The sequence below is a fragment of the Prionailurus bengalensis genome, chromosome A2, assembly GCF_016509475.1.
Source record: "Prionailurus bengalensis isolate Pbe53 chromosome A2, Fcat_Pben_1.1_paternal_pri, whole genome shotgun sequence".
Taxonomy (NCBI): Eukaryota; Metazoa; Chordata; class Mammalia; order Carnivora; family Felidae; genus Prionailurus; species Prionailurus bengalensis.
In genome coordinates, this window is record NC_057348.1 from 60,261,216 (window position 1) to 60,275,788 (window position 14,573).

At 55.9% G+C, this 14,573-nt stretch overlaps 1 protein-coding gene across 1 annotated transcript; it reads left to right on the top strand.

Moving 5' to 3' along the window:
- The first annotated feature begins 5,080 nt into the window (after positions 1-5,080).
- Positions 5,081-14,386, top strand: YKT6 (YKT6 v-SNARE homolog). The gene is made up of 7 exons (XM_043588345.1): positions 5,081-5,429; positions 7,584-7,666; positions 9,761-9,861; positions 10,814-10,918; positions 11,205-11,270; positions 13,363-13,464; positions 14,099-14,386. Exons 1-7 carry the CDS (start codon positions 5,326-5,328, stop codon positions 14,132-14,134), a joined length of 597 nt encoding a protein of 198 aa, XP_043444280.1. The 5' UTR covers positions 5,081-5,325; the 3' UTR covers positions 14,135-14,386.
- The last annotated feature ends 187 nt before the right edge of the window (positions 14,387-14,573 follow it).

Consider the following 14,573-nt stretch of genomic DNA (forward strand, 5'->3'; position numbering starts at 1 on the left):
GTCCTTACCTGACCTGTGTGTCTAGAACAGAAACAGTGTTGCGGTTTCCTACCCCTTGCAGGCATTTTGAATACTTCTTGAGAAATGAAGTGGGGAGTTGGCTAATTAATATATGATCCAAGCCAGGCACGCCAGTGTGACCCTAGGACCCGCCCAAAAGAAACAATTGATAGAAGCCTACACTCGGACGTTTCTGGGACCTCAGGCTCCTGGCGCCCACTCCTCCCTGAGAGAGTACTCCCGGGTGGCCACTCCTCCCCGGCGCCCAATCCTCCCCTGAGAGAGTCCTCCCCGGCGCCCGCTCCTTCCCAGGAGGGTCCTCCCAGGAGCATACTCCTCCCCGAGAGAATCCTCCCTGGGAGAGTCCTCCCTGGCGCACTACCCTCCCCAAGAAAGTCCTCCCTGCGGGCAATCCTCCCAAAAGAGTCCTCCCAGGCGCCCGCTCCTCCCCAGTTTCCCTTTTGCTGCCCCCAGACCTCTATCCTCCCGTCTCACTCGCCCTAACACAGGTCATCATGCTCCCCGCCGAGGCTTTCCTGGCTGCTGTAACTTTAATCTCTCCACGTCCGGTAGGGCAAGTATCCCTTTGCCCTACATTTCACAGCCCTTTCAAATTGAGCACAAACCTTCCGAATCTATTCATGCTACATCATAAAACAATGCGCTGAGTTTGTGGATCCGGGGACTCATTTTAGAGAGGAGACATCTCTGTCCCCAAGGGGAGGCTCCTCGTTCGGAAACACAGTGGGCTCCAGGTCCACTCTGTGCCCTTCAGGAGGTTGTTTTCCTCATCAGATCTCACCCATTTCCTGCTAGATTTATTGCAAAAGAAAAGCGATGTATTTATTAGAAGGGTAATTATTTCACTACTACCGGTTAAAGCGTGTGCTATGCACAAAGCACTGCTGTGTTCAGTGTGCCATCTGGGGAGCCGACCTGGGGACAGCAGGCAGGGCTGACATCATTGCCACTTTCAAATGAAATCACTGAGGCTGGGGAGGTTGAGGGATGGGGTGCAAAGGGGCAGGACCTGCCCGCTTGTTCGCGGGCTCCTGCTGCTCTCTGTCACACGCACGCGCATTTCTCTTCCAAGCTCAACCGTAAGTTTGCTTAGAAACTGCTCTGGGCTCTCGGACTTTCTACAAACCCCAGGCCTTCTCCTGAGGGTCTCAGTCATGGGCTTTGTTCTGATTGGACGGCCTACCCCTGGAAGGCCTGCACTGATTGGCTGAGGCCTCGGTCACGTGGCCATCTGTAAGCCAATTGCTGAGGAAACACGGATGGACTTGTATTGATTGGCTGGGTGCCCACGTGTCACAGTGGAAGGGCTGGGGGGGCGGTTCAGAGGGGGCTGGGGGGTGCTCAGCGTGGGGGGAGGGCTGAGAGGCAGTCAGAGGGGGACTCAGGGGGAGGAGTTGCTCCCTGGGGGTAGGGGGCTGGGGGACACGCTAATGGGGGCTCAGGGGAGGGGGTACTCAACGGGGGCGGGGCGGGGAGAGCTTGTGGGAGCACTCAGAGGGTTGCTCAGGAAGGAGGCGAGCTGGGGGGCTCAAGGGTGCCCAGCGGGAGCAGGGAGGGTGGTTAGCAGTGGGGGCAGCGGGGGGAGCCAAGAGCCAGGTCTGGTGAGGAGGGCTGGGCCTGGTAGTCAGGAGGGGCTCAGGGGGACTGTGGGACAGGGCTTGGGGTCTTGGTGCACCACCCAAAAGGGGGTTCTAGGAGCTCAGTGAGGGACTCACATGGGGCCTCTGGAGGGCTAAATGGAATGGGGCTTCAGTGGGGGCCGGGGCTAGAGGGTGGGGTTCAGGAGGGACTCAGTGGGGGAGGTGGGCCGGGATAGGGTCTCAGGGGCCCCTCAGGAGGTTGGGGTCAGCATCAACCTCACCCCAGCTTTCAGATTCTACCTCATGACGTTTCCTTTGTGATGACTCCCATTCTGCTTTTTGCACTTGGGAGTCCTGCAGACCAGGCTGCTGTGGGGCCCACACTCCCCTCTTGCAGGGCTCCCCCTCCACCTCTCCTTATTACAGATTTTCTTCTACATTCCACACAGGGAGGCCTCACGGTGGTCAGGGCGCCATCCTCAGGAGGTCAAGCCCCCAGCCTAAATGGCCATGTGTCCAGCGTGGGCTACACACCCATTCCTGGCCCCTGAGCTGGGGAGGGGTGTCTCCAGGTACAAATAGAGCTCCTGGGAAGCCCCTGCAAGGGGGGCAGTTCTAAGGGCGCCTGTCCCCCTCCTGATACAGAGGGGGCACCTTTCACGTGGGTTAGTCTCCCACTTAGAAGAGTAAAAAGGCGGGGGACAGTGGGCTTGCATCTGCTGTCTCTCAAGTGCTACTGGCTCAAAATGGTCGTCAGTTGGCACATTTAGGAGTGACACACCCTGAAGGCCATAGGCGGCCTGATCACACCTGTGGCCCCTTCAGGGCTCCTTTCCTGTGTGGGCTGCAGAGGCTCACCTTACATGCACAGTGAAGACAGCCTGGACAAGGCGGTCCGGAGGCCAAGGCTGCTGCCTGGCCAGGATCATGCGCCTGGCTGGCTTTTATCCAGCTTCGTGGGGGTTTCACTGTGCAGCTAAACCGGGTAACTTATGGGAAGGTGGGTGGGCACCTGCCTGCCCAGCAGGAACTCAGGCCCTGGCCTCTTGCCATGGGCACATTGCTCCAGTTCTGTTTGCAGGGAGCTCTTCTTCTAGGGCCCAGTGCATGAGGGAGAGTCTGGACTTCAGAGAGCTTTACTCCCTGCAGGTGCTCAGGGACATCAGCATCCCTTCCCTGTATCTATCCCTGAGGTTTTAGATTTACAGAGCAGTACAAAGAATTCCTGGATACCTTCATCCTGACTCCTTAAATTTACCTTGTGTGCTTTACCCTTCATATATATATATATATATATATATATATACACACTAAACCTTTCAAGACTAAAGTGCAGACATGATGTCCCTTTACCCTAAGGACTTGTGTGTATTTCCCCCAAACCAAGAATTCTCTTACACAACCACAATGATCAAAATCAGGGAATTAAAACAGATACAATAGTATTCTCCAATCTAATGACCTCACTCAGATTTCAGCCTGGCAAATCTCTGCATCCTACAGTCTGCAGGATGCCTTGAACCCATGATAGTCACTCCTGTTTGTCATAAGTGATAACAATACACATAACCATCAAGGTTGTCACTCGTTAAACATCTGTGGCTAGAGTTTGGCATATAAACCTCGCCATTCCCAGCAACATACCTATGGAAAGGGATATGTTCCCAGTTTTACAAATGAAAACAAGAGAGAGACTCAGAGAGGTTAAGGGTTTGGTGGCAGAGCCGGGGTGAATCCAAGTTGGGTGACAGCTGGGGTTGACGCAGTGGAAGGTGGGCTTGCTTTTCAGTGAGACAGATGATGAGGTTGGGGGGCTTGGGAGCCAGGCTTCCTGGGGGGAGAGGGGCTGGGCTGTGTTTGTTGTATGTTTAGTGTTGACATGTGCCTAGAGATTTCCTTAACCCAAGTCATTCTGTGTCTGCAAGGCGATAGTAACGTCTTCCTCTGTTTCGTGAGGATAGAACAAGGGAGTGCGCGGAGAGCACTTGGTATGAGGCCAGCTGTGGGACACCTGCTGTTATGTGTCAAGTGAATACATGTAAGCCTGTGCCAACCAAGAACTGTCCTCCTGGTCCTTTTGAACAACTTTCAGCGTCAAAGAAAAGGGGAGCCAGGGTTTTCTTCAGAAACAGCTGTCACTGTGCCCCCTAGAGGACCACAGTGTCAGCACAGCATCTTGATACTGTCGTGTGCCCGCATCAGCGGGTGACTGGCCTGGTGTTGGGCAATGTCTGTCCTTGGCATTTTGTACCCAGACGGGGGGATGGGGAAGAGCCCCTTCCACGATCTGCATAGGGAAGAGAGCCAGTGAGGAAGGTGCTGAGTGAGGGGCAGGTGGTGAGACCTTCCTTTAGACACAGAGACAGCCTTCTCCACTGCTTGCCAGGGCACATTTGCCAATGGCTGGAGACATTTGGGGTTGCCAAGTGATGGGTGGAGTGCTACCGATCTCTAGTGGGTCCGAGGCCTGACATGCTACCTACGCTGCACAGGATGGCTCCTGACACCTAGGAAAAGCCCCCAGCATCCAACCACAATATGAATACTGCTAAGCATGTGTAGAGTGATGCTGTCGCTTTGTCACAAGTGCCGTCTCTGTCCCATCATCTCAGACCCAGCTGCTTGTAGCGTAGCGATGATGTAAGTTTGCCATCAGCTTCCAAAGACCAAGGGCCTTTTAGGTGGCCTGCAAGATGCTGATTACAAAATACCATTTAATAAACAAGAAAACTGGCCGATGTGGCACCCTCGTGGAACCGCGCCTCACCCATCCCCACCCATCCACAAAGCGTTATGTCGACAACTCAAGCAAAACGAGGTCTTCTAAGTCACTGCACCACACTGCTCCCTAAGTGTGGGGCGGATTTTCTGCTGTTTTGACGTTTCCTTTCTGTCAACGGTCTGCGGCCTATATCAGTGCCCAGACAGAGAGTGGGCAGGCCCGAGGAGCACGTAGCCCTGCAGGTTTGTGGTGACGGGTCCTGTGTGACCAGGGGCAGGAGGAAAACGTGGCAAGGACGTGTTCAGAACCAATCCTCTGAAATGAGAGGCGTGCCTTCACATCCCTGCAGGAGCCTCGAGAAGAAAAGTTTCCTGCCCTTCACTCGAAAGGAGGTTGGATTTACACACTGACAGGAAGGCAGTCCTCCCGTAAATCACAGTCCTTTCTAGGGTCCACAGAGCACTGGCTGCGGGTGCCGTTCCCAGGAGCTGCCCAGGAAGGCTCAGCACAGTCTGGGAGGGAGGGAGAGAGGACCTGTGTATGGGAGGACTCAGGACACCCAGGACTGAAAGGACAAGCTGGAGGGGGCACGACACTTCATGAGAGAAGGGGAGGCCCACGAGGGACAGGGCGGCCCGGGAGGGGACAGGGCACGCCCACAGGGAGAGGGCAGGACACCCCCACAGGGAGAGGGTGGCCCTACACAGGCCGGAGGGGGCGGGGCAGAAGTTCTGCGCTTGCGCCTGGCCCGCACCGCCTGCCTGCACCCTCATCCTTCAGCCTTCGTGTTTCCGTCCGTGCTTATCTGGATCCGGGGCACGAAATCCCTCCGCCGGGACTGGGGCGGCGGCACCCGACCGGAAGCGGAAGCGAACCCTGCGCCAGGCGGGGAAGCCGGCGTCGGACCCGTCAGCAGCCGGCGGCGGTCGTCGGGGGCGGCGGCCGCGCTGCTCGGTGCGAACCGGTCCCGCGGCCGGGCGGGCCGTCCGAGGGCGCGGCGCCATGAAGCTGTACAGCCTCAGCGTCCTGTACAAAGGCGAGCCCAAGGCGGTGCTGCTCAAAGCCGCGTACGACGTGTCCTCCTTCAGCTTCTTCCAGAGGTCCAGGTGAGCGGCCCGGGCGGGGAGGCCAAGGGGGCGGGGTGGGGGGGGGGAGGCCTGGGGGACGGGGAGAGGGGTGGGGGAGGACGGCGGGGGGGGGGGGAGGCCCGGAGGGCGGGGGTGGGCGGCGGGCCCCGGCCTCCTTGCGAGGAGCGCGACAATGGCCTCTTCCTCGGTCTGGGGACTGTGGTTCGAGGAATCATCTTCGTTTCGCTGGATTAAAGACTTATGCTATTCTAGAACATTATTCCCGTACTCGCTGTTTTACGTATTCTTGTCGTTATAAAATTATCAGGGGCCTTGGAAAAAGTGCAGATTCCCAGGTTCACACCCAGACGTCCCGAACTAGAGGGTTGGGGCCCAGAGGTCTGTATTCCAACCTAGGCAGCTTGGGCGCCACACCTTGGGAGCCGCTTAGGCTATCTGATGGGCTTTCCCAGCGATTCCGTGGGAAGGTTATTGGTATAATCTGCGTACTCCGTTTTGCCAACGGAGTCACTGAGGCCACGAGAAACCAGCCAGGACTCACTGTGTGCTGCTTCCAGTGGAGCCCTGATGGGGCCAAAGGGTCTGCGCTGAGGATTTGGAAGGAAGCGTGGGATGTGTAGGCCTATAGGCTTTTCCTGTTTCTGGACGCTTTAGTAGCAGGAAACTGTGTTGAAGACACAGCAGACACTTGCGCCCATCGTGGGCGGGCTGGGTGACTCAGGCACAGAAGGGGAAGGACCCTCCAGGGTCCATGTCTGTGGCCACACGGTCCCCGGGGCTAGTGGACGCTGTTGTCTGGACTCAGAATTCAACAGTTCCTGTTCCTGATGAGAGGGCTTTGCTGGCAGAATCTAAAACCGTTTCTGTTGTTGTTTTGTAAAATGTTCGGCTTGTTTTGGGTCCTTAGTGAAGCACCTTCTTGATACTCGGTTTCCTTTACCGTGGTCTCCATTCTCTGCTTGTCTGTGATGTTCGGTGCCGGCTTCGCCAAGTGGTTCCTTTTCTTTCTCCCGGCCCTTGTCTACGGAGGGTACTCAGAGATTTCAGTGTGGGACTGTGACCTCACTGGTGAGGGCTCCCGGACCGGTTTCTGGTGGCGAGCACAGCTGCGGCACTCTAGGCACATCCTCTTAAGGCAGTGGATGATCTAGCTTTTTCCCATCCTTCCTGCCTCACGATGACCAGACCCCAGGTTGTGAAACCTTCAGATGGTTCCCCTGTTTTTCTGCCTCTGTGTGCAGACTTTTGCGAGAGTGTAACTTCTCCTCTGTCTGGTGACAGTCCTGCTATGAGCTCTGTCTCTGGTTGGTTTTATTGCAAGGACTTCCTTGTTTGGAGACGTCTTTTCTGTGGGATTGTTTCCATCCTATCACTCTCTCAGGGTGATGGAGCAAGTGCTGCTGTGCGCCAGGCATGGTGCTGTGCACTCGTGTGACCATCCTAGCGAATCTGGATTTCCTAGTTGAGGCACAGTGCCGCAGGTAACTTGCTTGGAGGTCACACATCTCGCACATGGTGGAGCTGGGGTCCCAGCCGAGGACGTCCACCGCAGGGTCAGAGATCCTCACGCCACATGGCCCCCTGCATGGCAGTCCCAGTCACAGGCTTCCTGTTGGCCCCTGTCCCTCTGGCTGCACTGTTGTCACCTGTGATTCTTCCATTCCGGCCACATCTCTCTGTCCGACGGCCCTGGTACAAATCATTTCCTGGTCTCGGCCAAGCCGTTGTCTCCCAGTAGCCTGGATGACATACCTCGGATGAGCCAGCGCACCCTAGGCCGGGTTCTGTGCCCTCGGCCACATCCACGGTGTGTGTGCATCCTGCCTCAGTGTCTGGCGTGTGCGGCAGCCCACCTGGTTGCGTGTCTGCTGCCTCCTGCTTCTCCCTGTGTCCGAGGGCCTCTGCTGACCACAGCGTCAGCATCCTGGAAGCCTGCAGTAGGTGCCCCAGAGGTCTGGAAGTGGGTTGTCTGGCGCGCTAGGAGCAGCAGGTGTGGTGTGAACGGTCGGGGCAATTAGTAACAAAACCACGTTTATCACTTGTAGCCGAGGCCCGGAAGGCAACGAGTGAAGTCAAGAAACACTAGCTCCTTAGTGTCCAAGCTCGGAGGTCACCTTCTGTTGTGCCGGTGACAAGGTGACAGGAGTAGGTAATCTGTGTTATGTTTCTTAGTGTTCAGGAGTTCATGACCTTCACGAGTCAGCTGATCGTGGAGCGCTCGGCCAAGGGCAGCAGAGCTTCAGTCAAAGAACAAGGTAAGAGGACTGCCCCCTCCCTGGTGTGCACCCCATCACGCCTCAGGCAGCCCATGGCTCTCTGCACACTGCCGGCCTGCCCCTCTTCCCTCCTCTTCCTTCTGCTTGCACACGATGCTGAGCCCACTGCTGCCATCTGAGCCTCCCAAGTCAGTGTGCCCCTGTAGCTCACACCTGCTTCAGGTGAGGGTCTGACTCTTGGAGCTGTACGCAGCCTTCCTGAATCCTTCTCTTTCCCTCCAGAGCTGGACACATCTCAAAAAAGGATTTGCAACCAGCCCTGTTGAGGTAATACCGTGTCCTGTGCTCCTTAGGTTTTGGACCAGGAATCCGAAAACTCATCCTGTTTTTCTCTCGGCCAGTATTTTTACTTGTTCACAATTCAGGTTTCCCATGAGAGTCTTCAGGCTTTTATCGTAGAGGCATATGTTGTACAGACCGATAAGGAAAGACAGACGTGTCGTATAGACACATCACGTGAACCTCACTGGGCGGAGACGCCCGTCGCACGGTGCTGCCCTGGTCTTGTGACCTGGAGGCCCAGTCACCATCCTGGTGGTGCGTCTGTTCTGCATAAGATCCTGGTACCCTTCACGACGCAGGAGTGAAATTGGATCATGAACATGGAAATAGTCTGGTTTCCTCAGGCCATGTCTGCCTTCCCAGGTTTCTTAGAGATGTTCCATCTGCACTGGTCCAGTGTCTCCAGTTCTGCGGATGCATGCATTTCAGTTCGCGTTTGAACCTTTCTTATATGGGAGTGCAGACAAAGCTTGGAGAGTGTCGGTGATGGTCCTGTCCCCCACCCCGCTCTCCTTTATCTCTGCCCTTTCTTGATTGCGGAGCTCACGATCTCTCCTTCTCCCCTTTCGTTGTTTTTGTTTGTTTGTGCCAGGGTCTGGTGCTTGAGCGTCTTAAGGACAAGAAGCTTCTTATTTGTCAGCTGTTGCCCTCACATCCCTTTTACTGCGGGTGTGGTTAGCTGCATCGTCTTTGAATCCTTTGTAAAATGACAAAAATTCATATCCTAGTTAATGAATGTTTTGCAGAAGCTCTTGTACAGACTGTACCTTTGGATAACTTGATGGCTTTGGCACAGGAATCCATAGGCAGCAGGGACTCATGTTTTTGTAGATGGACCTTCCCTCCACTGTCCTCCCCTCTCCTCTCCCTCCCTTACGCCCTCCAGTCCAGCACAGAACACAACAGGCCAGGATTCCCGTAACGAGGAACCTGAGGCCCCGAGAGGTGATATCCTGATTCGGGGACACTTTTATAGGAATGTTTAAATTTTTTTTATATTTATTTTTGAGAGAGAGCAAGAGAGTGCGTGCACGAGTGTGGGAGGGGCAGAGAGAGAGGGAGACACAGGGTCTGAAGCAGGCTCCAGGCTCTGAGCTGTCAGCACAGAGCCCAACAGGGGGATTGAACCCACAAACCGCGAGATTATGACCTGAACTGAAGTCACATGCTTAACCGACTGAGCCACCCAGGTGCCTCTCTTTTTTTTTTTTTTTTTTTTAAAGTTTATTTATTTTAAGAGCAAGAGGGAGAGCAGGGGATAGGCAGAGGGAGACACAGAATCTGAAGCAGTCTCCAGGCTCTAAGCTGTCAGCACACAGCTGGACATGGGGCTCAAACCCACAAGCTGTGAGATCATGACCTGAGCCGAAGTCTGACACTCAATTGACTGAGCACCCCAGGCAAGCGCATTGGGATTTTTTTAAGAAATTGGATGGTATTTGTCTCTTCCGGGGTCTCTTCAGCTTGGAAACAGAATGGAGCCTGAGACATGCATTCCCTGAGTTGCAGGCAGGCCTGATCTAGAGCTCAGGATGGAACTTAGAAACACACCTGGGACCGTGTTGCCTGGGATGTTTTCTGCTCCCCTGGCTTTGCACACTGGGCCCTTGGGCCTTGGCTCGTCCTAAAGCAGACATTGGGTCATGCTGGTGGCAGAGCTCCGTTATGCACTGTTCGTGCAAGCTTCATTGATCCAGAAGGTAACGGCTCAGCATTGTGATGCTTTGATGATCAGGGCTGAAAACATCTAAGGGCCTCAAGTCACCACATGCGTGTCTGACTTCTCCTCAGAATATTTGTGCCACGTCTACGTGCGAAACGACAGCCTTGCAGGGGTGGTCATTGCTGACAGTGAATATCCGTCCCGGGTGGCCTTTACCTTGCTGGAGAAGGTGAGTTTGCAGTGTGGCTGGACTGGGCTCGGATCGACAAGTGGGGTCAGTGCCCGAGTTACAGGGAATGAAGTAGTGTGTCCCAAATCAACCCATTTTCAGCCGTTTTTTCTTGGCCCTAAACCAAGAGACAGTCTGGCATCCCTTCCCAGTTCTTTCCCTGGCACTGATTTCTGCCTGTCATCCCTCCTGTGTCTGGGCTCATGTCCCCAAGTGCCACCTTGACTCACCCTATCTGCCTCAGCATCACAGCCTACTCCTGGGATGGGCTCTAGGGCCAGCTCTGGCTGTGTTCTTGCCCCTGCCAGTCCTCTGGCCACTCTCTTCCTGCCTCTGCCCTCAGCAATGGTGATCATGGCTCCTCTGAGCCACACTGGACTCTGTGCCCTGCTCTGTGGCTGCCTCCCCTCCGTCAGGCTGTCCCTGCACACAGTGGGCTCTCCCACCTCCGTGCTTCTGCCCGTGCTGCAGTGATGGGCACTCCTTCCCCACATGGGTCCAGCACCTGTGTGTCCATCAGTCCTTTAAGCAACACTTACTGTAAACCCCTGTTTACGGGCTCTGGCCCCTAGCCTCCCACAGTACAGTGCACTTACAAGCCTGTGAAATCTGGTGGTCACTTAAATCGGAAGGATCCAGTTCCCTTTTGAAGAACTGTTTTGGAAAATGAGAGGGCCAGTACCTTTTCTTCTAGAATTTTATGGCCGCGTCAAAGCAGAAATCTTTAGTTTAAAATTCAGATGCTTTTATCATTCTCCAGATGAAGTTCATCTCAGGCTAGGTACAGTTCGTATTTAATTACCAGAATACTTAAAATTCGAGCTTCAATGTGCCCCTGGCCACTAGCTGTCCTCCTCTTCCTTCCTCCCAGGCCTGCCAGCCTCTCTTGGGTGAGGCTGTCCATTGAAGCCCTGTAGCTGTGGCGGTGCTGATGCACTCTTCTGTCTTGCAGGTACTAGATGAATTCTCCAAGCAGGTGGACAGGATAGAGTGGCCAGTCGGATCCCCTGCTACAATTCACTACACGGCCCTAGATGGCCACCTCAGTCGATACCAGGTAGGGTGTCTAATCGCCCCAAGGAGAGGCCGTGTGGCACAGGAAGGCCGGCAGCCCTGATGGCCGTGGCTGTAGGTGACTCCAGGTAGCCTTGGTGTCGACATCCCTCTGAAACATCCAGGGGCCCACGTTAAGACCTGGAACCTGAGCCCCGCAGCAGGCTTCCATTTCTCTGTCCTGTGTTTAAGCAGCCTGAGGGTTTTTAACTTGGGAAAGTGTTTCTAGCTCAGTTGGGTTGAGCTTTGTTTCCAAATGGTCCTGATGTTATTCTTGGCTCTTCCCCTAGAACCCCCGAGAAGCTGACCCCATGAGTAAGGTGCAGGCTGAGCTGGATGAGACCAAAATCATTCTGGTAAGCAGAGCGGGGGCCAGCATGTCCCAAAGCTGGGGGCAGAAAGCCTGGTGGCCACCGTGCACACCATCAAGGCTTGTTGGGAGTCCTAGTCCAAGTGCTTTCCTTTCTTTTTTTTTTTTTTTCCTCCTAATATTTATTTTTGAGAGGGGGAGAGAGAGAGAGGTAGAGCACAAGTGGGGGAGGGGCAGAGAGAGAGGGAGACACAGCATCCGAAGCAGGATCCAGGCTCCGAGCTGTTCGCACGGAACCTGATATGAGGCTCAAACCCACGAACCGTGAGATCAGGACCTGAGCTGACGTCTGACGCTTCACCAACTGAGCATCCCAGGTGCCTCCCCAAGCTCTTTTCTGAAGGGGGTGTTTGCCCTCCTCTCCCCGTGCGTCCAAGGCCTCGAAGCCAGACTGGCTTAGGCAAGGCCAGGCCTAGCCCTCCTGCCTGTTGTGAGGGGTCCATGTGGAGCACCAGTGTGGTCCCCCACCCCCCCAACGCTCCCCTCTGGCAGTTACTGGTTGTGATGGCCTGAGTTCTGTGGCTCTCCTTCCCTGTGCTGGTGCCTTCGGTACTTTGTCTCCAAGCCCAGCGGGTGCCTCCCTTAAGGGGTGTGGGCTGTGGGGACAGCTGCCGGTGCTGACTAAAGACAGATGTAGGGTCGTCAGGCCCCAGCCAGGAGACCAGGAATTTGCATCCTGCCTGAGACCTCCTGGTTTATAACCTTAGCTTCAGCTTCTCCCGGCACTTTTTTTGTTTGTCTGTTTGTTTTTTTAAGCTTTGATCTGTCTTCGGCTCTTGAGGCATCTGTTTTCACTTCAAGTTTGGTCTTATGGCCTCTGCCTCACACCTGGTCCCTTGCTTCCTGCCTGCCACCAGTCTGTCCAGCAGACGGTGACCATCGCTATGTCACCCTCTGCTCATAGCTCCTCAGTGGGTCTCAGGACAGCTGTGGGGCCACCTGTAGGCTCCCTGGCACGGCCCCACGGTCTCATGGCCTTCCTTTCCTGCCTGGCACCCCTGCAGGTGCCCCTGTGCACAGGCCTCCAGGATGCCACCGCGTGGTCACTACTTGTTCGTGTGTCTCCTTGACTAGCATGTGAGCTGTCATGACTGGGGGCTTTTCCCTCATCCTTATCTCTATACCCCTGACCCCAGTGCAGCGCCATGCTTAGGCCACCAATGCCCAGCGGCTCATGATCCCTGACTGAGTGGATGCAAAGCCCAGAAAAGGTACCCGGGGAAAACCCTGCCCAGACATAAAACTCCTGCCAACACCAGCTCAGCTTTCGTGCACACAGGTGTCCCCTGGGGCTGGACTCGGGTCTGGGCAGGACCCAAGTGTTTGGGACCACGCTTCAAGTAATGTGGTTCTGAGGCTCGGGAAGGAAAGCAAGACATGGCAGTCTTGAGGTGTGTGCATCCTGTACCGCCTGCTCCCCCACGGCTTCTAACCGAGCCCCGGCCCTATTCTGGCTACAAAAATCAGGTCTCTGGTCCTGCCATTCTTCCCTTCCGTGTCTTCATCTGGTTAACTTCCGTGGTGAGAACCTAAGCTGTTCAGCTGCACGTAGAGATGAAGCACATTGTTGCTTATTCTTGGGTCTGCGTGTTTCATGCTCGTGTGCCTGGGTTCCTGCCGCTCCCGTTGAAGAGGTCTCCGGGGGCCCTGTGGCCGCTCCAGCAATGGCCATCCGGGCTGGAAGCGAGCCGGCCACTTCCTGGTGGCCCCAGGGCAGGGGGCTCTTGTGAGGGCCTTGTTCCTTCACCCCGAGATCAGGTCTGTGGGTGCGGCCGCTCCCTGAGTGCTCACACGTAAACACAGGTCCCTTCAGGAAGGTGAGGCGCAGTCTGTCTGGTGGGAATACATGTGTGTGAGGGCGGGTGTAAGTGACTTCTGGAGCATGCTTGTCTCAGCCTGTGCTGTGGGCACCCCGTGGGACAGTCACTAGGTCCTGTTCCATCCGCAAGTCTGGGACACGGCTGACGCATGATAGGGAGGAGCCCAAAGGAGACGCACTCCCCGTGGTTGAGCTTCAGGAGGGACTCACGTCCACCTGCTCTATGAACATCAGAGTGTTCTCTTCTCTGACCCTGCAGCACAACACCATGGAGTCTCTGCTGGAGCGGGGGGAGAAACTAGATGACCTGGTGTCCAAGTCTGAAGTGCTGGGGACACAGTCTAAAGCCTTCTATAAAACGGTGAGCACCGGCCCTGGCTCTGGGCACCCCTCCCTCGGGCTCTATACTGCGTGAGCCTTCGGGACGTTCAGTGACACGTGGGGAGAGCACAGGAGGTGGCCGAGGCCTGGCAGCAGCGGCAGGCAGGCTCATCAGGCTCCGCAGGAGGGTGGGTCTGCTCAGCTCCTGGTCCCGCCACTCGCGGAGCATATCGGTGCTCAGTCTTCCCAAAGAGGCTCTTTTGCCTCCATTGTCTCCCTGCAACAGAGGTGCTTTGCTGTCTGGACGGCGGTGGGGCTGAGTTTACACATGGGCTTTCCTGTGAGCTTGGGAGGGGCCTGGCCTGTGGAGTCTGGGGGCAAGAAAGGGGATCTATCCGGTCCTCTGAAGACATTCTCGGTACCACTTCCACACATGTTGTCCAATAGCACCTGGGGACACAGACTGGGCCAAAGTCAGACACTCAGGCTGCCTCACACGGCCTTGCTCTCCCTCCCCCCCACCGACGGAGGCCCACCTCTCTGAGGTGCCCCCAGGTCCTCCAGCCGGCTCAGCAGTCCGATTCCTGGAGCCCCACGGGGCCCCCCGCCGCATGTGCCCTGGTGGGGCTGCTGGCGACCTCCATCCTCTCCAGCTCCTGTTTGTTTCTTTCAAGGCCCGGAAGCAGAACTCATGCTGTGCAGTAATGTGATAGCAGCGCGCAGAGGCCCCTGGGCCAAACGCCAGTCATTCGCATCAGAACCACAGTCCCTGGAGAAGCAGAGCCACCACGGGAAGACTCTGCACCCCTGGAGCCCTTGGCAGGGACTGAGGGGTCGCAGAACGGCCTGGGGGTGGGGAACATTCAAATTTACATGCCTGGTGATTTTTGGAAAGATGGTTTGAGGCCCCCAGGGATGTATTACTGGGCCAGATGAAACCATAAACTCTTGAGTGACTCACACGGATGCTGACGGGCTCGTCTCTCACCCCTGGGAAGACCCGTGGGCCCCTGACCTGGGCGAGGCCCCCAGCAGGTCGGAGCCAACCTTGTCGGGCCTTAGTCTGCCTTTGGGTTGTATCTGTGCCCGGATTGTTTTAACTCTGTAGTAAGCCGAGGGGAGGCCTGACTGCAGGGCTGGGGGCACAGA

Excerpts from the sequence above, each read along its gene's own strand:
- YKT6 (XM_043588345.1), top strand. The coding sequence starts at position 5,326 with ATGAAGCTGTACAGCCTCAGCGTCCTGTACAAAGGCGAGCCCAAGGCG. Across the intron at positions 5,430-7,583 it reads AGCTTCTTCCAGAGGTCCAG|TGTTCAGGAGTTCATGACCT; the intron begins GTGAGCGGCCCG and ends TATGTTTCTTAG. Across the intron at positions 11,271-13,362 it reads ATGAGACCAAAATCATTCTG|CACAACACCATGGAGTCTCT; the intron begins GTAAGCAGAGCG and ends CTGACCCTGCAG.